Raw genomic sequence first — 22699 nt, forward strand, 5'->3', positions numbered from 1 at the left:
AATACCACTGAAAAACAAAGGAACTGCTTTGAGCCTATAGCAGAGCTATAGGGGAACAGAGGTAGGTGGGGAAAACCAAGCTTAATGCTGAAAGAAAGAAGGGCAGAGTCAGAGAGAAGCCAAGTAGCCCCAGTCAGAGACAGACTCTAGATGGAACTTTAGCTGGTAAGCCAGTCACGTGGTGATACACATATTAACAAAAATGGGTTTAATTAATATGTAAGAGTTAGGCAATAAGAAGCTAGAGCTAATGGGCCAAGCAGTGATTTAAATAATACAGTTTCTGTGTGATTATTTCCAGGCTAAGCAGCCGGGGACCAACAAGCAGCCCCTCCTCCAACAGTCATTCAGGCACTCATTCAACAAAATTGTCTCTACTATTCTAGTAGTCACAGATGACACTCAAAATAAAACAGACCCCCACCAAGTCTCTTTGTCTCTCTGTCTGTCTGTCTGTCTGTCTGTCTGTCTCACACATGCACAGAGAGATGGAGGGAGGGGGGAGGGAGAGAGGAAGGGAAGGAGAGAGGGAGGGAGGGAGGGAGGGAGGGAGAGAGGGAGGGAGAGAGGAAGGGAAGGAGAGAGGGAGGGAGGGAGGGAGGGAGGGAGGGAGGGAGGGAGGGAGGGAGGGAGGGAGGGAGGGAGGGAGGGAGGGAGCAAACAGCAGGGAGACCCCCACAAGGCAGCAGGAAGAGTTGGGCACTGTGGTTATCCTATGTGGACACTGTAACTGCTGTTAAGAGCATAAGGTTGAACATACTCATAATTTTTCATCCACATTCTAATCAACTTCCACAAATTATTGATTTCGTGGAATTATCCCAGAAAAAAAAATGTTTACAAGAGAGAGTAAACTTTCTTCATACTTGAACAATTTGCCAAGAGAAAATCCATAGTAATGGTATAGACTTTGGAGTTATTTTGCTTCAGTCTGAGTCGTCACTCTGCCAGTACCAGGTTTCTGAGCATCTCTGGGCAGTTATTAATCTGTAAAATGAAGATGGCTGTAGCAATCACGTTTATGTTTCCTTTTAAGGATCAAATGAGTAGCTCAAGCAAAGAGCTTCCCATGGCCTCCAAATGAGTAAGCATTTAATTAATGGCACTGCCCTTCATTTTGTTCATAGTAATAGCTTTTCTTTATAATAAAATATAACAAATGCTTTTCTAGAAGATATCACTGCATACAACCAAATTCTCCTATTTTGCCCATTTTCCTCATTCTTTCCAAAGTAGAAATTATATATTTAGTTGTTTGATCTTTTTATTTATTTACCTTAAATTTGTAATTGCATGTATTGATTGATTTTTCATGTATTCATGCATTCACACACACACACACACACGAAGTGCACGTTCCATAACGCTCATTTGGAACTCAGGCAATGACTTGGGGAAGTTAGTTTTCTCTTGCCACCATGTCGGTCCTAGGATTGATGTCAGGCTTGGGCCGAGTGGCCAGGGCCTTTACCCACTGAGCTATCTCATCTGCTGCTGATTGTATCATTTTAACAATTGAAACTATCAAGCCATTCAAGCAAACTTATGAACTCCTTGAAGAGAAGGAAAGAGCAAGGAAACACGGGATGGCCTTCTGCACCAGGGGATCCTGGGTAAGACAGGATGTGGGGCATAGATAAAGACAGCCTGCTCGAATGCCTATTTCCACACAGTTTCCTTTTGGAGAGGCCACTAGTTTAAAAATGTTTTAAACAGTTTTACCAAGACGCAGAAGTAGATGTCACGCATTCTCTAGGCTCCGCTAAAAATGGGCACCGGACTTCCCTGAAAGGCACAAAATCTCTAACTGTGCCCCAGTTTTCATGCCCTATGGCAGGGTGATGCTCTCCTCCGGGAGCAGGCAACCGTGAGCATAGCAGACGCATTAATGAGTCCCTATGTAGAAGATGCAGAAGCCTCACACAAAGAAGGAAGGAAGCCTGTCTTCTAGCTGCCCATTCAGTCTGTGCGTCAGGACGGGGTGACTCTCAGTATTGCTGGAACAAGGGACCTCTTTCAAACCTTCAAGCCCTGCCCCCATTAAAATGTAAAAGCAGAGCCAACCCATCACAGAGTGGCACCAGAGGATTGCAATTTCATCCACCATGATTTTTATTAGCCTTGCAATTTCTTAATGGGCTCCCCTGAGGGTTTGCTGGGAGAATCCTGCTCCTCCAGGCCGGATTTGCTACAGGCAGAGCCATAAACATGGCACCTGCCCTGTGACAATTGACATCACATCCACCCCGGGTGCAGAAGGCAGAGCTAAAGGTTAACAAAGGCACACGGCTGGGGTGGCAGCAAGGTGAGTGGAGGAGATGTGGAGAATTAGAAGGCGAAGGCTGTTCGCCGGATCTGCAGTTCCTGCAGCCCGGTCGGATTTCCCGGGAGCTGAGCAGGCAGCTCTCCGCCTCCTGTAATCAGTTGCTCTCGCGCACCTCATCAGTGTCACTGTTCCTGGCGTCTCATTATGCAGCAGAGGTGGAAGTGGACAGGTACGAAACACCCGAACTTTTACTTTTTCTTATTATTTCCACGGCGCACCATGAAGATGGGAGTTAATTAAGTCCTGTGGGACAATCAGTGTCTTTTTGGACTAGGTTAAATTACATTATATACAGATGCGAAGGAGAAAAAAAAATCCCCCAGATCTTTCCTGGTTAATAGAGTAAGTTACAGAAACGATGACTCCAAACTGGAAGGTGAAGTCGAAAGCTCCCGAGCATACGAGGTGTCTAATGAAGTCATATGACAAAGCCACCAGGGATAGCCGACCTCGGAGGACCTCCAAGCACTTTTAAAAACACTTTTAAAGAACTCTGTGCCTCAACTCTGAGACAGCATTGACTGGGAGGTGGGGTAAGGATCAATCCGGGGTTTCAGATGGGAAAGTTCCCTGGACCATGTGGGCCACAAAAACGTCTCTTGTATTTACACAAGCTTCAACCAGATGAAATCCCATACAAAGGGGGAGGAAGTGGTCACAAAGAAGGTCACAAAGAACCTAACCAAGAAGTTATTTGCCATTGATACCTGCTGGGAGAGGAAAATGTCCATTTTCTCCAATGGAGTGCCACTGGGTAGAAGAACCACACTCCCGGCCATGGGGATGCCAAGGATAGTTGGTCAACCTAAGAACTCCGGGGCTTCAGATTTTGTCTATGGTGCATGTGTGTGTGTGTATGTGTGTGTGTGTATGTGTTTGTGTGTGTGTGTCTGCCTGCCTGCCTGTCTCTCTCTCTCTCTCTCTCTCTCTCTCTCTCTCTCTCTCTCTCTCTCTCTCACTCTCTCTCTGTCTATGTGTACTCGCATGCCTGTGTGTGCTGCTCCCAGGAGAAACCACGGTGCTGATGACCCAGGATCTGAGTTACTTCTGTCGCCATTGCTCCTGCAGCTCAGTCCTGTTCAGCTCACCTGTTTCAAGCTCATGGGTTTTGTGTATTTGGGGGTTTGATTTGGTTTGGTTTGGTAAAGTTTTTTCTTATTGGAGTTTGTTTCTTTGTTTGATTTTCCTTTTTGGAGGAGAGGGGAGAAAGAAAGAGAATAAAAGCCATGAAGCAGATAAGTATAGAAGTGGGGAGAATCTGGGCGGAATTGGAAGAAGGGAAAGAACGTGAAATAATAATATATGGGCAGTAGAAAATTATTAAAAGTCTTTATATTAAAAAGAAATCTGTGGTTAAATGTCTTTGAAGGTAACACTGAGGGTGACCTACAGAGGAGCTGGTCCCAAATTCTTCAAAATGTCTCACAGAAAGCCAAAAAGGGTCCCATGGCAGGGGAGGAGGGAGTTGGTGGTGGGAGGATGAGGGTCTAATGACCCAGCAATGCTCGGAAAGGCCAGCTTCAACGTCAAAAAGCTCATTTCCTTCTAGAAACTTTCTCAAGTATTTACTGTGTTTCTGGACATGCCTCTCAGAACAGCACCCTGTTTCCTAAACTTATCTGGCTACAGAGCGATTATTTCCAATGGAAAATCCTGTGTTACGAACCGCAAGCAGGATTCACACTGGAAACAGCCAAGTTGGTCCAGATCTTCATTAGAGATAAGGAGTTAGGCTGTCCAAGACTTGACTACAGTCACACAAGTAGACAACAGTGGAGCCTTGGAGGCAGGAGCCTGGTCGCTATCAGAGCACTGTATTGATGCATACTGTCACCCTAAATCACCAGAAGTCTAAAGCCAAGAGACAACAGCCACTTCTGCTGTCATTCATCCCAGGCTCCTCGGCATCACCTCCAGAATAGCCAGGCATCATTCTCTCTCAGCTGTAACTTTCAAATGTCTGATTGCCTAGAATTGTGCCGGTCCTAGCATTTCTCTGCCATGGCCAGTATTCCTCTTCATATACATGTATCTGAGCTTCAGGTTAACAACTATGCCAGCCAGAAATGACCTGCCACCCAACACAGTTCAGCAAGACAAGTTCTCTGCCTCTGATGTGAGCTTTAAGGGGTATTTTATGAGAGAAAGAGACATGGCCAACTAATAAATCCCCTGAGAGTCTTCCATTTCCTCCTATATTAAAGACTCCTCATACTTGCGCTCAAGACAGTGAGTGGTGCTCTCCACTTTCTTCCTGGAACTCTCACCCCCGATGACTTTCTTTCAAACCCTGCCTTCCAGCCTAATTATTTATAGGTGCTAGATTTCCCACGCCACTGACTCTGTAAGAGTGGTCCTTAAAATATTCTGTTACTACTGTCCCTCATCCAAATTCGGTCATCCTCTAAGCCTAAGTTCAAATATCATGCCCACTAAAGAATATCCAGGTGACATTTTTCAGCCAGAGTTTTCTTTGCCTTTATTTCCTTTTAAAAAGGGAAAGAGACAACTCAGGTACATCGCTACGTTGTGCTTGTGACTTAGTGATTGAGCAAGCTTTTCTGTTTTCCTCTTAGAGTGGCCAAAACCCTTTCAAAGTCCAGAAGACTGGGCTAGCCATCCCATCACAAACTCACCCACACAACCAACACTTAAGCCATTTCATAGTCTTTGCTTCTCTTCGAATTAATCCTAAGGAGTTCTGTAGTGTGGTACCCTCCGAGTCCTTTCTTGTTTGACGGTTAAAATGAAACAGTTTCATTTTCCCGTCACAGGGATGCCAGGCCCCACCCATCGGTCATTTTGTCTACACGTCCCACATGCTAACAAAGTCATCAGGTGCTGTCCTTCAGACGTCTAAGAACCAATGACAGTAATAAGCCAAACAAAATGCATTTGCTTCTGCTTCGCTGTGCATAGTGTCCCCTCTGGGAAGGGAAGGAAGTTAAATGGCAGTGTTCCCAGGTGGTTGGGACTGTAGCTGTGGGACCCAATAGTGGAGACCATTGCTTCTGACATTAGACTAGGCAGGGACCTGGGTCCACTCCACTCTGCTCATTACATGGGAAGGTTGGGAGAGTTAGTTAATATTTGGGACATGTTTGGAAAGACATCATGTGGAAGCAAACACTAGACCAGGGCATTTCTTTCCCCACATTGATCTTGTCTTCGTTATCAAAGTAAAGTTGCCTTGCATAGAACTAAATAATGATCCATCCCATTAGGGGCTAGCATGTCATTCAAAAAAAAAATTCTCTCATTTTGAATCAGGAAGTTTTATAGCAACAAAGAAACACACAACTGATTTTGAGGTCCTGTAGATAGGCACCTTTTATATATAGTCATTACACTTTCTGGGTTATTTGCTTGCTTGTTTGTTGAAAGCAAACACCCTTACTAAATGCTAAGGGGGAGTTATCAAACTCTTCCATTTATATAGAACAGACCTTAGTTCCCACCCATGTTAAAAAGTCCACACAACTGCAATATCTTACTTACCAACAGCTTTCGGTAAGGACAGGAGGACAAGGCCTTCTAAGGGAAATGCATAGCCACTGTGGGCAAGCATGTTAAGACTACTTAACATCTACTTGCAAGCTTCTCATTCAACAACACCCTCAAGATTTCCCCTCCAGGCACCAGTGATCTAATTTTCATAGCCAGACATTTGAGATGGGATGAGGCTTCTATCAAGGGTCATAGCGGATACACGCTGGCTGAAGCCAAACAACAAAGTGGACAGTCTGATTCCAGAGCACGGTGATCAAACAGCTTAGTGTAGAGCAATCTTGAGTGGATGTATTGATCCGTATATGGAAGAATCCCTTCTCCTCTTTAACTGAGTCAAAAAAGACCCTTGGATTCAGTGCGATCCGAATTGGAAAGCAAGTTGTCCTGGGAACCATAAAAATCATCTGTGGCCACAAGAAGCAGACTTAGAAAGAGACCCAAGCTGCAGAATCATGCCGTTGTTACAACTCTAAATTCTCCCATTCGGTGAGCCAACAGAACCTCCCTGCCATTTAAGTACACTTGAATCGTTTTCCTTTTGTTTTCCGAGACTTACTAATGGTATTCGTGTGTGTGTGTGTGTGTGTGTGTGTGTGTGTGTGTGTGTGTGTGTGTGTGTGTGTGAATGTGTGCGTGCATGTTCTTGTGTGCAGGCATACCCATGCAGTGGGGCACATGCATATATGTGCACATGCACAAAGGCCAGAGGATCACTACAGTGTCATTCTTTGAGAACACCTCCAATCTTATTTTTTAAAACGGAGGCTTTCACTGGGATAGCCAGTAGGCTAGACTGGCAAGCCAGTGATTTCTTCAGGGCTCCATCAGCCTCTCTCTCTCCAGTACTAGTATTATGAGCACCACACCTGAGTTTTGTATGCAGGTTCTCATACTATATAGAATACTTGTGCCCATAGGACAAGTGCTTTTCTGTAAGCCATCGCCCAGGCCTTCACAGTAACAAACTGTTTAATGTTTGAGATTACAATATAATCAGCATGGGGAGATGGCTCCACAGGTGAAGTGCTTGTCATGCAAGCGTGGGGACCTCAGTTCCAGTCCTCAGATCCCACACAAAGCTGGACACAGCAGCATGTGTCTGGAACCACAGCACGTTTACAAGAGGTGGGAGAAAGAGACTGGAGGGAAAATCTCCAGTGCTTAGGGACAAGCTATCCTAAGTACACAGCACCCCAAGTTGAAGTCTGAGAAGACGTCAAGGAGATAGTAACAAAATGAGCCTACAGCGGAACAGGACCTTCATCTAGGTTTGCTCAGTTCCCTTGAGACTGAATCACACTGAAAGAATTAGAAAGTCCAAAAATCATCTGGAAACCAACTCATGTCAAAAACAAGTTAATAGCCACTCACACAAATGATAACATCTTCCTGGTAACTGCTGTGTACAGTTTTTACAGAAACCAATTCAATATTTCTAATTCCTATACACAACCAATCCTCTTCTAGGATGCCTGTCTGTCACCAGTACGGTCATTTTCAGAGACCTCATTAAGCTTTGTTTTCCACTGAGGGCAGAAAACTGATTTTAAAGTAAAGATTAAGAGCAGTTTACCTGCCGGGTGGTGGTGGCACACGCCTTTAATCCCAGCACTCGGAGGCAGAGGCAGGCGGATCTCTGGGAGTTCGAGGCCAGCCTGGTCTACAAGAGCTAGTTCCGGGACAGACACCAAAGCTACAGAGAAACTCTCTCTCAAAAAAAACCAAAAAAAAAGAAAAGAGCAGTTTACCTGGGATCAAACTCCCATGTAATGATGTACTGATTTACTCAATGATAGATGGTAACTAGAAATAATGAGGTCTTTTGTGTCTGCAACATAAAATATGGCCATTGAAATTGCTGCCTTAATCCTGGTTAATGTATGCTACATGTAACCCTAACATGCAATATGATCTTAACATGTAATGTGACCCTAACATGAAATATAAACCTAACATGTCATGTGACCCTAATATCTGGAGCAGGCCGATGTGCTAAAGTTCTCTGACAAAGAAGAGAGGGGCAAAAAAGCTTATAAATCTGAGTTAAAGACTGAAATCAGGCTAACTATTCCCTGGATTTTTTCTTTGGAATAGAAGGACATGATAAAGAATAAAGGACTTGATAACCTTAGGTTTGAATCAATGATAAAACATGATGTCATTAGCCCAGCAGGTTATAGGCATGATGTCACCACAGTAAGCAAAAAACAACACACTATCCCTACGCAATAATTTTCAAAGCATGCACAAATCTCTTCTTTTCTGATTGTTTGTCTTATTGTGTATTGAAAAGACAATAAAAAGAGCACCTTTGGAGGTGACCTATGAATGAGACTCTGTTAAATGCCCTGCACCCATTAGCTAATCCTGACAACCTTGGCAGAGAGGAATGAACAGACTTGGTGAAGTTAAGGAAACATGCCCAAAGTGATAAACAAATCTCATTTTCTCCCAGAGCCCAAGGTCACAGGCACCGTATCACAATGACACTGTTGGTCGTCTAGGATTCTCTGACTGTTCCATTTTATATACACTGTCTTCCTCCAAACCCGGGTGTCAAGATGTGCTAACTGATTGAAAGGTTAACAGAGCTGCCTCACAGTCACAGACATCAGGCCTCAGGAATCCTGTTCACTTTTCAGCTTACTTGACTCTGCTGCTTGCCTAATTATCCTGAGGAGATAAACCCTTTCTGAGGAGAAATGTCTGCTCGGGCGGATCCTACTCACCTGGCAGTAGATAGCTGTCATGAATTAGAACCCTCATTTCATGGAGAAAATGCAGACGCAAGGGACCTGGTTTTCTGCAGGTCAGCTAAGGAACCTTCAAGCTCCTATATCTCCTGTGTACCTGTTATAAGAACTAGTTCAGCCCTGCATCCCACACATTCTGTCTGCAAGCACATAACACCAAGTAAGAGAGGAAGATCCAAAAGGAAGAGAAAGGGAAGGAGAAGGGAGGGGGAGGAAGAGGAGGAGGAGAAAGGGGGTGGCAAAAACAAGATGAACGATGGTGTAGGAGAGTGGGAGAAGGGACAGGAGGGAAGGAGAGGGGAGGGGAGAGTAAGAGAAGGAGGGAAAAGGGGTGGCAAAAACAAGATGAGGGATGGTATAGGAGAGTGGAAGAAGAGAGAGGAGGGAAGGAGAGGGGAAGGGGGAAAATAGGAAAGGGCAAAATGAGAGAATAGAAGGAGGTAAAGGGGAAATAAAATGAAAAGGAGCCAGAAAACAAAACAAAGAGGAAGACTGCATTTGGATTCCTATAGTAGGACAAACAAAATTGATTAGACCTTCACATCTGTGTCAGAATCACTGTACAAATTGTAAAGGAAAAGCTGGATGCAGTTACCACTGATCTGTGGGAATTTTCTAGAACACTCTACTTAAACAAGCAGAGGGTAGATTAAGCAGTATGGTTCAAACCAGGTATTTGTCTTCTCCTATTCAGTCCTTGAAAAGGGACTTTTATTGTCTAGCTGGGAGAGAGAATATTTAAGTCAATGCAGGCAACTTAAATATCCAAAGAGATAAATTCCACAGGTATGGGATATCAAAAGGTTAAAAAAAAAATCCTTCAACAAATATCCTGAGGAAGAAATGTGCTGGGAAACTCAAAAGAACTTAAGAATGCAGAGTCTGGGGTTGGGGCACAGCTCAGTGGGTAAAGCCTTTACGTGAGGATCAGAACTCAGTCCAAAGAACCCACAGAAGAGCTGGGCAGGTGTGGTGGCCACCTGTGAGTTCCAGCACTTAGGAGGTAAAGACGGAATCCTCAAGCTGGCTAGCTGAATTAGCTGGAATAGGTGAGCTCCCAAGTCAGTCAGGAAGAGACACTCAAGAAATCAAGTAAGAGTGACTGACGCAGACACCTGGCATCCACTTCAGGTCACATGTACATTATTCACCCATTTCCACATGCATTCAAACCCACACAGCCATATGCACATTAACTTGCTCAGTGGTTAAGAATACTTGTTGCTGGGACCTCCTGAAACTGAGAAGCTTCTGTAAAGCAACGAACATAGTCAACAAGACAAAATGACAGCCTACAGAATGGGAAAAGATCTTCACTAACCCCACATCAGACAGAGGTCTGATCTTCAAAATATACAAAGAACTCAAGAAATTGGTCATCAAAAGAACACATAATCCAATAAAAAAAATAGAGTACAGACCTAAACAGAGAACTCTTAACAGAGGAATCTAAAATGGCTGAAAGACACTTAAGGAAATGGTCAACATCCTTAGTCCTCAGAGAAATGCAAATCAAAACAAGGCTGAGATTCCATCTTACACCTGTAAAATGGCCAAGACACTGAGGACAACTTATGCTGGAGAGGCTGTGGGGTAAAGGGAACACATCTGCATTGCTGGTGGGAATGCAATCTGGTACAGCCCCTTTGGATGTCAGTGTGGCAATTTCTCAGATAATTAGGAAACAACCTTCCTCAAGACCCAGCAATACCACTTTTGGGTATATATCCAAAGGATGCTCAATCATGCCACAAGGACATGTGCTCAACTATGTTCATAGCAGCATTGTTAGTCATAGCCAGAACCTGGAATCAGCCTAAATGTCCCTCAGCCGAAGAATGGATGAGGAAAATGTGGTACATTTACACAATAGAGTACTACACAGCAGAAAAAAATAATGATATCTTGAATTTTGCAGGCAAATGGATGGAGCTAGGAAACATTATTTTGAGTGAGTTAACCCAGACACAGAAAGATAATTATCACATGTACTCACTCACAGGTGATTTTTAAACATAAAGCAAAAAAAAAAAAAAAAAAAAAAAAAAAAACAGCCTACAAATCACAATTCCAGAGAACTTAGACAACAATGAGGACACTAAGAGAGACTTACATAGATCTAATCTACATGGGAAGTAAAAAGTAGAAAAGACAAGATCTCCTGAGTAAATTGGGAGCATGGGGACCTTTGGGAGAGTTGAAGGCGAGGGAGAAGCATGGAGGGTAGCAGAGAAAAATGTAGAGCTCAATAAAAATCAATAAAAAAAAAAAAGAAAAAAGAATATTTGTTACAAAGACCCAAGCTGTTTTGAGTTCCAGCACTGATATGGAGGTTCACCATCTCCTTCACACTAGGCATGCATGTGGTGAGCAGATGGACATACAGGCTAAACACTCACACACATAAAATAATAAAAATAAATCCTGGAAAAGAAAAACCTAAGAGTTAAGTGGATATCAAGAGGCTTCTGAATGTAGTATCTGTAGTTCTTCACTATTTTAACCACTCCAGAGAACCATCCCTCAATATCTTTTCTGGGAAACATACAATTTCATGTGTAAAGGTTGGCTGGAAGGCTGAACTTAATAGGGAATGGAAGAACTGACTTTTCCTTAAAGATAAAACAAACAGCTTATTCACCCACATTTTAATTATGTCCAAGAACACAAGGCCTTCCTAGTGGATTTGCTGCTGAAGTGCTGGGCTTGCTTCTTGGAGGGTGTGGCTTCAATAGCTGTTACACCAGTTAAGTGGAAACAGGGAGAGGACTTCTCAGGGATACCACTTCCCTTGGTAGTCATCAAGACACCCCTTGTTAGAATTTAAAATGTCCCCACAGGTTCATTGTTCTAACACTTGTGGATCTTTCAAAGGTAGATTGTGAAAAATCCACCATTGCTAGGGGTAGGCCTTGAGGTTTTATAGCCTGGCTATCTATACTTCTGTGCGCTCTGCTTTCTTGCCCAATGTGCTACTGCCTCACAATCCTATCACCACCATTTTCCACTATGATGAACTGTATCCCCTCAGACTGTAAGCCCCAAATAAATACTTCTTTCTTTAATTTGCTTCATGTATTTGGTCACAGCATTGAGCCAAGTAATTAAGAACATTCTATCTTGTTGAGGTTGTTTGAATGTAATTGATCCCCATAAAGTCATGGGGGTAGTACTCTTACAAGTAGCTGTGGCCTTGATGGAGGAAGTATGTCACTGGGGGGTGGACCTTGAGGTCTCATATGTCAAGCCACACCCAGTGTCTCAGTTTACTTCCTGTTGCCTGCAGGATCAAGATGTAGCTCTTTCTCCCCTTCTCCACTCTCAGCTTCTCCACCTCCATGTCTGCCTGCACGCCACCATGTCCTGCCATAAGGATAATGGACTGAACCTCTACACTGTAAGCCACCCAATTAAATGTTTTTCTTTATTAAAGTTGCCAAGGTCATGGTGTCTATTCATAGCAATCAAGACCCTAAGACTCTTGTGCTCAATTCCTGATATCTAACAGTCTCTAAATTCAAAGTTTTGGTGTTCTTAGGGGTGATCTGTCTTCTTTTGTTATCAGAATTCTCCTTTGTGAATCCTCTTTGTTACATCATACGCCATTCTCCAGCTACCTTTTCGTTTTTAAACTGAGCTTTGTCTTATGTCTTCAAAGAAAGGACTTACACTTCTACTTTTTTTCTCCTTACATCCACTTGAAGGATTTCACTGTTTCTTTTAGTAAGAAACAATTCTTGAAAACTATAATAAGGAACTGGAGAAATAGCTGCTCGAATAAAATTCTTGCCATGCAAGCAGGAGGATCTGAGTTTAATCACCAAAGTTCCTATTTAAAATGGGATGACTGGGGATAAAGGAAGGTTGGATAGGGGAGCAGGGAAGCACATATCTTAGTTAAGGGAGCCACCTAAGGGTTGGCAAGAGACTTGAACTTGGAGTGGCTACCAGATGCCCAGGGCAATGTCCCCAGTTAGTTCCTTGGGCACCTGACGATAGGGAACCTGAAATGAACCTACCCTATAGCCATACTGATGAATATCTTGCATATCACCATAGAACCTTCAACTAGCGATGGATGGAGATAGAGACAGAGACCCACACTGGAGCACCGGACTGAGCTCCCAAGGTCCTAATGAGGAGCAGAAGGAGGGAGAACACGAACAACGAAGTCAGGACCACGAGGGGTGCACCCACCCACTGAGACAGTGGGGCCGATCTGTTGGGAGTTCACCAAGGCCAGTTGGACTGTGACTGAAAAAGCATGGGATGGAACCGGACTCTCTGAACATGGCGGGCAATGGGAGCTGACGAGAGGCCAAGGACAATGGCACGGGGTTTTGATCCTACTTCAGGTTCTGGCTTTGTGGGAGCCTAGCCAGTTTGGATGTTCACCTTCCTAGACCTGGATGGAGGGGGGAGGACCTTGGACTTTCCACAGGGCAGAGAACTCTGACTGCTCCTGGGACTGGAGAGGGAGGAGAAGAGGAGTGGGGGGAGGGGAAGAGGGGCGGGAGGATGGGGAGGGAAATGGGAGGCGGGGAGGAGGCGGAAATTTTTTTTTTCAATAAAAAAAAAAGTGGGATGTTGGATGGATGGTGGTGGTGCACACCTTTGATACTAGCACTCCAGAGACAGAGACAGACAGATCTCTGAGTTCAAGTCCAGCCTGGTCTACAGAGTGAGTTCCATGAAAGCCAGGGTTACACAGATAAACCCTGTCTCAAAACAGTCAAAAAGCAAAAACTAAAGCTGGCCATGGTAGCAAGGGCTTGGTATCCAGGCTCTCATGAGGAAGAGGCAAGTCTACCCTCAGGGCTTTCTGGCAAGCCTGCAGAACCTTCTTAGTGAGCTCAGGGAGTGAGAGAGAACATGTTTGGAAAAGGTAAACAGTGCCTGGAGGAAAGAACATGAGTTTTATATCCGACTTTTACATGCACATGTGCATACATACAAATGCACACATATGTGCTACAAAAAAAACATTAAGTCCAGAGATATACCGCCAACAACTTTTATGTTGCTCCTACCATGTTTCTGGTTTTCTATTCATTATTGTTTTTTGTAAGTCATGTAATATTTTCTTGGATTCATTTTACAATTCCTCAATCATATTTTGGGGCAAACACAGGGAGGGTAAACTTTGTAAAGTTTGTATTGTTTTATTATCATCTCATACCAATTTATATATATTTATTTTATCCTCATATAGAATAAGATTTTAGTAGATACAAGTTTCTAGATTCAAAGGTGTTTCCCAGAGAAGTTGAAAAGCATTGCTTCTGATTATTTTTCTACCTCTGTGAAATATTAGAAACAACTTCCTCTTAGAGAAGCCTTTTCAAGTAACCACACTAAAACTGTTGGGACAAACAACTGACTGAGTGGGATGAACTTGGCAGGATTTCCTGGAGGCAGAAATGAAGAGAAAGCTGCTTCCCATATCCTTCCCTTCTCTGCACTTGTCATAGAGTTCTACAGTAGCCTCGGGCTTACTCAAGCTGAACATCAGCCCTGCTATAAACAATAGACCAAAGCCATCTGCCATCCCCAGAAAAAAACACCCCTCTTTGGTTTATGTTCCCCTGTTAAGACTTCATCTTGACAATCACAAAGCTTAACACTTGGGATATATACATATAAACACACACACACACACACACATATCCAACACAGACAACTATTTTCAAGATGTGGGCATAAGAGGAGGTGTCAGTCCTTTGAAAAACTATAGAATTAAAATGTTTCAAAGGCAAGTTATGCTAATACCATAGGTCTTTTAAAATTCCCATTATAAATCATGCATAGAATGCTCCTAAATAACCTTGATAAAGGTACATATTCATAAATGTATAAATATATTCATACTTACATGGAAACAGCAAGAGAGAGAAAACCAATATTTACAAATGTATTTGTCTTTGGGATCTTTCTGTTGCCAAATATTCTGCTTGTCTCAGTTAAGTGTCTGCTAGTACTGTAGTTCTCCAAATCTAAGCTCAGACAAAGTTGGTCTGTGTCCTAATAAAGACCCTAAGACTGTGTGCCCACTTAAGCCACATTGATAACACCCAACTCATTATATATAAATACAGTCAATAGGTAAAAAATGTGTCCCACACATTTGTTTGGTTAATTGGTGACATGCTAAGGCTAACATGGGTTTCAGATTCTGATGATCCTACTATAACTCTCTTCCACTGTCCCATGCCTCCTAGCTAATTGCAAGGACTCTGCTCCTAATAGACTATTTAAACCATGGCATTATAATCACCACAACCACATGTGGTAGCCACAACTGTGGCATATATCTCCTTCATGCCTCAGGAATGGAATTTCCTATATATTTCACTAGCACAGTAGGTTTTTGAGACATGCCCTCTTTCTCCCCCAGCCCAGTTCCCAAAAAGCAAAGGACTTACTTTCTCTACAGTGACTGATGGCTAGATAGCTGTGATGTCAAACACCAAGCAATCTGATCTTTACCAAGATTTGTCCTTATGAATCTTAGTTGATTCATCTCTGAAATACTAGTCTGGGCAATGCCCAAAGCTCCACTGAACTGGGATGAGTCAACTCTAGGTATCCTCTTGTAAGCCTTAACCTTACTCTTACCTCACTTCCCAGCTATTCCTTAACAATGAAGACATCCTTTCACATTGGGTTCTTATCTTTTTAAGAGGAAAGCAGAACTTGAACACATTTAGAACTCTGTTGGAAGAGGGCCACTTGTTTATTTCCTGACTGCTCATCCCCAAAATAATAAAACACTGCTTGGCCCATTAGCTCTAGCTTCTTATTGACTATCTCTTACATATTAATTTAACCCATCTCCATTAATCTGTGTATTGACATGACTCTGTGACTTGCTGGCTAAAGTTCTGGCATCTCTCTGTGGTGGGGCTACATGGCTTCTCCCTGACTCTGCCCTTCCTTCTCCCAGCATTCAGTTTAGTTTTCGCCACCTAGCTAAGTTCTGCCCTGCTATAGGTCCAATGTAGTTTCTTTATTCATTAATGGTAATCACAGCATACAAAGGGGAATCCCACATCACCTGTCCTTTTCTGTTTAAATAAAAAAGAAGGTTTTAACTTTAACATTAAAATTACATATAACAAAACAGGTGTCAAGTAAGAATTACAGTTACAATATTTATATCTATTTTATCTTTCATATAACTAATGAAAATTATATTATTACCATCTATTCTTCAACTCCATCAAAGACTCAAGAAGGATATAATATTATCTAAGTAAACAGAAAGTGCATTGTAAGCAACTTCCAAAACTCTAGAATTGACAGAAACATCTCGTTGCCTGGACAGTCACCCAAAGTTCTTCTCTACCATTGGGGCATCTGTCTTCAGCCTGCAGACCCATAATATCCAGAAGACTTTCCAAAAAGCCAGGAAATTTCAAAGACAGTTCTGCCTATAGTGGCAGTTTGTCAGTCACTTTCTTCTGTGTCCTGAATGTGTGTGGCATACTCTTTCATGAAGTAGGAACTCCAAAGTCCCTTTTTCACCTTTGGGCAAGTTCAACAGTCATTTCTCTGTTGGTCCTTCATGTCCAGTTTATCAAGCAGTTCAGGCAATAGCAGTTTCTTGTCCAAATGGCTAACCAACTCCATAAGGAGCCTCTTCAATGCCCATCTTCCTCTTGAAGTAACTGCCAGGAGCAGATGTGTCTCATTTGTCATAAAAAGTCTTAAGTTCTTAAAACATTTTAAATGCCATATTCTGGAGGTCTCCGAAAGATTTGAAGAATACCTAACTGAAATATATCTCTATATCTAGAAAACCTAACTAACATGACTACAAGTTTGACTATTATAGATGATTATCTATTAACCTATATTTCTTAATTATACTTTACATTTTTAATGAGCTGCACAATCACAATACCTTAAGCAAAAGCAGAAATACATATATAACAAAATAGACCTAAAATTTCTATCAACAAATCAAGATCTATACCAAAGCAAATCTCTATAGCATATCCCCCTTTAAATGTAAACAAACATTTATAAACAATTATTTAGGGAATTTGGGTGTAATTCTCTCCAGACTGCTTCCTGCTTTTTGTGGGGTGAAGTAGTTTTGGGGGGTGTTCATGGTGACCTTACAGGGGGTTTTGGTTCATCAAACCACATTAGTCTGGAAATAATCCACAGGCTCTCATCCTCTGTAGAAACAAAAGAACCTCTTTTCCAAAACAGCATATCATTAGACCCAAATTTTGAAGACAAGATACCTTTAAAGTATATGTGTTGGTTACTTAGCTTCTTCACAGTCAAAAAATTCAAAGAAAACACAATAATATACATAATCCAGACTCTCTGTGTATATTCCATTTTACATGGCTTATATTTTTTTTAAAAAATCATTTACTTCTTTTTATAACTCTCTGTATTATTTTGCTTTTCTCTCCCAAGCCTATGTACATTTATTCAATAGTGTGACCCATTTAGAAGTCTTTTCTATCTGGACCTGACCTATTGTGTATCTGTAATTCTTTACTGTCCAGGAGTGCTTCTTAAAATGCTAAGTGCTTCTTAAAAACCTAAGCTGCGTCATTGCTAGAGTAAATGCAGTGCTGTCTGCTTGCTCTGCCGAGTCCAACATGGTGGAATTCCATTTACCACCTCTACAAGTCATGCATATTGCCCCAGTTCCAGGTATACAGCAGGTCTATGTCACGCCATTAAACAGGTTGTTGCACTCTGCTCACAAAACCCATTTAAATGCCCCATAGCCAGACCTTGTCAGAGTTTGTTCTGGCAGCTTGGCCCAGAAAGCTGACATTACAAAATGGCATGGCTATCACTGAATCAGGATAACCTATCTTAAGGAGCCATGTCTCTGCTTGCTTCTTCTCTGTTCTTTTGTGTCTAGGATTTCTTCCCAAGCTCTTTCAGGTTTTAGGTGGATTTTAGTTGGCCACTTGGGTGCCAATTTGTTGGAGGAGGGCCACTTGTTTGTTTCCCGACTGCTCAGCTTCGAAATAATAAAACACTGCTTGGCCCATTAGTTCTTGCTTCTTGTTTGCTAACTCTTACATATTAATTTAACCAATCTCCATTAATCTGTGTATAGCCATGAGACTGTGGCTTACTGACTAACGTTCTGTTGTCTGTCTCCAGCAAGGCTACATGGCTTCTCCCTGACTCCACCCTTCCTCTTCCCAGCATTCAGTTTAGTTTTCCCACCTAGCTAAGTTCTGCCCTGCTGTAAGTCCAAAGCAGTTTCTTTATTCATTAATGATAATCAATAATCACAGCATACAGAGGGGAATCTTACATCAGAACTCAATTCATATCCATTGCTCAAGGATTTTAAAATAAATGAAACATCTAAAGATCCCTCACATCTCAAAATTACCCCTTGAAATGTTAAAAAAAATTAATGAAATCTAAGAAATAAAATTATCTGGTCAAAGCAGCAAATATTGTGATACATCATTTGATACCATTTTCTTGTATTGTCACAACTAACACTGACTATTAGCTGTGTGCTTAAAGCAGTTTCCAGTGTCTTACATGCAGTTAAGCTCACAACAGCCTGATCAGAAGGCTACTGATATTATCCCCACTGTATAGATAAGAAAACTGAGGCACAGGTAGGTCAAACAATTTCCATGAGGTGAGTAGTATATTCAAATCTGATAGTAGAACTACAAAGCTCAGATACTTAACCAATGTGATAACCTTCCTCTTGAATCCTTTGCCCAGAATTTGCTTAGGATGGCAACCCAAGAATGCTAACCTGTCACCCATTCAGACTGAAAGTGATGCCAAGGTGATAAAAGCAGAGACTTAAAACTGGTCCTGAGAATAAACGGTGTAGTGTTTATCACTAAACAAGACCTCTATATCAAGGCTCATAGACCTTTGCAGAAGGGGTGTGTGTGTGTGTGTGTGTGTGTGTGTGTGTGTGTGTGTGTGTAAGAGGCAGAGGAAAGGGAGGTGTCACAAAATGATATCTCTGTAAATGGCATGGCTATTGTACTCATGAACTCACTGAAGTTGTGGTTACCTGCACAAGATTGAGCCCCCTCAACATTTCAAGACAGGTGAGGGACATCTCTTGAGGCCCTTCTCCTCTGTAAAAGACTACTGAGAGTTAATGGTTTGGGGCAGAGGGTATCATTTTCTTCAGTGGGGTAAACAACAGCCTGTGCAAGCTCCTGCACAAAATGCAGATTAAACTCAATAGTCGCATGCTGAGAGGGGGCATGAAAGAGGAGGGGGACTTGTTGGAAAGAAGAAAGTTCCCATCAGGAGGGGAGGGGACATGAGAGAGGTCAAAAGACATGAAAATAGCTTAAAGGCATATATACACATAGGAAACTGTCAGAAAAAAATAATTTAAAAAGTGAGGTCGAGAGAGGCTTACCAATGCTCAGTGTCCCCTACAGTTGCACCTGACAGCTGCGTAGGAAGCAAAGAGTGAAGTGGGACCTGCAATTATAGGACAGTGGATTTGGAAAGAAGTCAGTGTGAGCTGTGGACTGAAAGAAGAGGCATTTGCGGGGAGACCAGTGAAGCAGGAAGTGAGGACACTGGGAAATCTCCTGAAAGGGGGCTTTGGGGGAATGGGAAGAGTGGAGGTAGGAGAAAATAAACACAGAGACCCCTGGGGTTGGGGATAGGCAGGACCCAGTTTAGGAAGGACAGAAGAAAGACTCTTCAAAACAACACACATTTTCTGCAGAAATATGAAACTTACACAGAAATACTTATCACAAGCCAAAGAGGTATAGATTTGGATTGGGATGGGTTGACTCAAATGGCATACACAAAAGGATCTAGAATACTGTGTGACATATAATAGGCTCTTAATAAATGTTTGTACCAAATAAAAGAGACAAAGACAAGATAACCTAAGGATTGCTTTCATAAGAGGAAAGGCACCTAAGGGAGTAGGTGCTCAATAAATATTATTTTTGGTCTGCGTACAGAGAGAAGCCTGGGGAGCTGTAAGAGATTATCTGATACATTTCCAAAGAACTCTTAGCCTCTGATTTCAGTTCTCAAAAACTCCCTTGGGAGGCTGAGGAATCTCTCACTGGGGACTTACAGAGCACAGAATCAGGAGAGCCACTTGGAGAGAGTGGTTCGGGTGGTTTAAAGGGGATGCATTGAGACTGAGAGGCCAGATCAAATGGCCTCTGGCCCTTCTTGTTTCTAACTTCCCAGGGATCTCCTCTGAGGCTGACATTCACACTCCTTCCCCACGGAACAGAACCAGATAGACAAGCGACACTGTTGTCCTGCAAGTGAAGATGGCTGAGTGATTTGGAAGCCTCCCAGAAGGACCTGGTTAAATTGTAGGCTATTTGTTTTATCAAGAAATAAAGCACATGAACCTTTTTTCTAACATGCATGCAGAAATCAGGACAAAATGCTGTAGAGGTTATCTGTTCAGAATTCTGCCTCACAGAAGCCAGGCAGGGCTCATTTATTTTGGAGGAAATATATGATTAACCATAGTTAACTATAAATTCAGATGGTAAGCATTGGATCAGCCCCTCAAAGTCTGAGAGCATTTAATATTATATATCGCTGCCATTTGGACTAAATTGTTTTTTTTAATGTACACAATATTACAAATTTAATTTGAGCTGTTTGAATCAGTCTGTAAAAAAGATTTGATTATACCTGAGTGTTCTGGCCCCGGCTTTTCTGTATTTCAGTAATCTTGGCGATAATTGGCTGATTAGGCGTCTCGCACTCCATCTCTGCCTCAGTTTCCATGGTAATGTTACAGGAGCTATTATAGATGAGAACTTCATCTCTTTCCACTTTAGGGCTGAAACAAGAGGGGAGGTTAAATGGGGTGTCATCAATCTTAATGAAATGCAATTATTTTTACTCTTATTAATCATTGCAAGCCATTAGCTTGTGGCAACTAGAGGCCACCATTTGTCAAATTTTGCAAATTTCTGTAATTTTGTTTCCATTCTTTTATTGTTTATTTGTTTTTCCTTTATCTGCTCACCCAGCAGAGAGAATGCACACAGTTAAATATCCTTCGCTGAGGCCTTTCTTCCTTCCCAAATTAGGCTCATGAGCATCCGCTTCCCAGACCCCACCTAGCAAGCAGCTCCCAGAGAGCTCTTCGAGGTCAAAAAATGGAAGCAAAACCTGAGCTGAGTTTCTTTATTTTGTTTGGGGCTTTTTTTTTTTCCTTATCCTATACCTCTTCCTGATCTTACTCACACAGTGTTGGGGGAGAGAATTGCCTAAATCCCTCCAGGGCAGATGGAGAAATTGGAAAACCCTCACAACTGGCTAACTGGTCCCTAATTCCAAACTGTGAAAAAAATGAGCTCATTTAGGTTTTCAATTCCCTCTCCCCAGCTGATGGCAATGAGGCTCTGTTGCTAGCAGTCGAACATTAACTTAGTAAATTAATTAAACTTACTTAACAGCCCAGACTAAGGAGATTCGATATATGTACCAGTTATATCCCAGACATTCACTTTACACAGTCTTTTTGCTTTAAAAAGAGAAGACAGACTAGATTTCCATTGGAAATTGGCAGCACAGAGTTAGAGTCTAAAAATATGCAGTCTAGAGGAACTGCGGATATTAGAGAACAGCATCCCCAACAGGTGTGATATTTATTCAAGAATAATCCTGGCTTTAGGCATTGTTGCAACTAACTCAAAGATTATTAGTAATAATAATGCATGATGTCTCATACTTCCCTGCAATTTTATATGCAAGGTCTAGTTTCAGTCTGTAAATTAGGCAGAGGTATGAAGTAGGTAACTCAAAGAGATCGGAGGGATTTGCATAAAGCCAAACCACAAATTTATTCAGTGTCAAGATCAGAACTGGGGTGTTATGCTTCCTATGCTGGGCCCTCAGGTTTGCAGGCGCTGACTGAACATCAGCCAGGAAGATGGCAGATCCCACAGGAGAATCAGAAGGAGCAGCAGAAAGGACAAAGGTCCCTGGCAGGGAGACTATAAATCATGTCAAACCCTAGCTTCTTTCTTGAAATCAACATCAAAATGGTTTCTCAGACAATTTGCTAGCAATGATGACTGTATTTACCTAGCAAAGACACAGCTTCCATAACGACTGTGTTCTAGACCTACCGAGTGTCAATGGTATTTTAACATCACACCACCAAGTTAACATAGACTTTAGGCTAACCACCAAGGTTCTGTTCCCCTTTAATCGGAAACCTACTATCCATGACACCTAGCACTGTTCTTTAGCATGCCTGATATTGACTTGAAGATGTAAAGATCTCCAGGTCTCTTCACTCCAGTGACTTGAGGTTCCACTGTGCTGTATACAGTCAGTGGAGGCTTGGGGCAGCCTTCACATACAAAGGTATGAAAGCAGGTGAATTATAATAGATTGCCAGAGGAGATCCTTATCTTCCATATGACAATGAAGAGAGCCCTCACCAAACTTTATTTTCCTTTTTATAAAATACTTACTAAGCATCTAGCACCTATCTTTGTAAAAGTGGTGGAGAATTGAGTACAAGGAAGCACATGGGATGACTGGAACAGAATCTAGTATACAGTAAGTGCCAAATAAATGTAACGCTTGCTCTAGTTTGGGTAGCAGTGATGTTAGGCATATTATGGTTGAGATGTTGTAATCCACATTCAGCTCTACATATTTCACCTCACTTATTTGAGCCCATGTTTCAAATACATTGTAAATCCTATGCCATCATCTAACTAGTAAAACCACCCTCCAGAATGCATATGGAATCAATGGGTAAATATAACACGTTTGTTCCTGAAATGTAGCATCAGATCTTAAAAAAAAAAAAAAAAAAAATAGACCTGGTAAAAAGACCACAGTGTGAGGTCATGGGTCTTAGTGCAGAACACACAGGGCTATTTAAAAAAAAAAAAAATGGTCAAGTGGTCAAACAGCCTTCTACCCACTTATTTTTGCACTGATTTGTGATGCTCTTGGCATTGGTCACAGAGGGTTAGTTTAGAGATTCATAACTAGTCAAAGTGCTGAGAATTAATGAGTCTAGGTACTCAGCTATAAGTGAGTCCTTTATAACAACCTGCCTCCACCCAAAGTCCAGGGAACATCCCAAAACGCGGGGTAGAAAGACAGTAAGAAC

The 22699-nt window shown here is 42.1% G+C and overlaps 1 protein-coding gene across 1 annotated transcript in view; it reads right to left on the bottom strand.

Moving 5' to 3' along the window:
* Pkhd1 (PKHD1 ciliary IPT domain containing fibrocystin/polyductin) overlaps positions 1-22699 on the bottom strand; it is a 428039-nt gene that overhangs the window by 324162 nt on the left and 81178 nt on the right. Inside the window, exon 34 of the mRNA XM_057751507.1 lies at positions 20248-20398. Within this exon, the coding sequence (XP_057607490.1) occupies positions 20248-20398 (151 nt within the window). The remainder of the gene's footprint in view (positions 1-20247; positions 20399-22699) is intronic.

This window comes from Chionomys nivalis, chromosome 19 (genome assembly GCF_950005125.1).
Source record: "Chionomys nivalis chromosome 19, mChiNiv1.1, whole genome shotgun sequence".
Lineage (NCBI taxonomy): Eukaryota > Metazoa > Chordata > Mammalia > Rodentia > Cricetidae > Chionomys > Chionomys nivalis.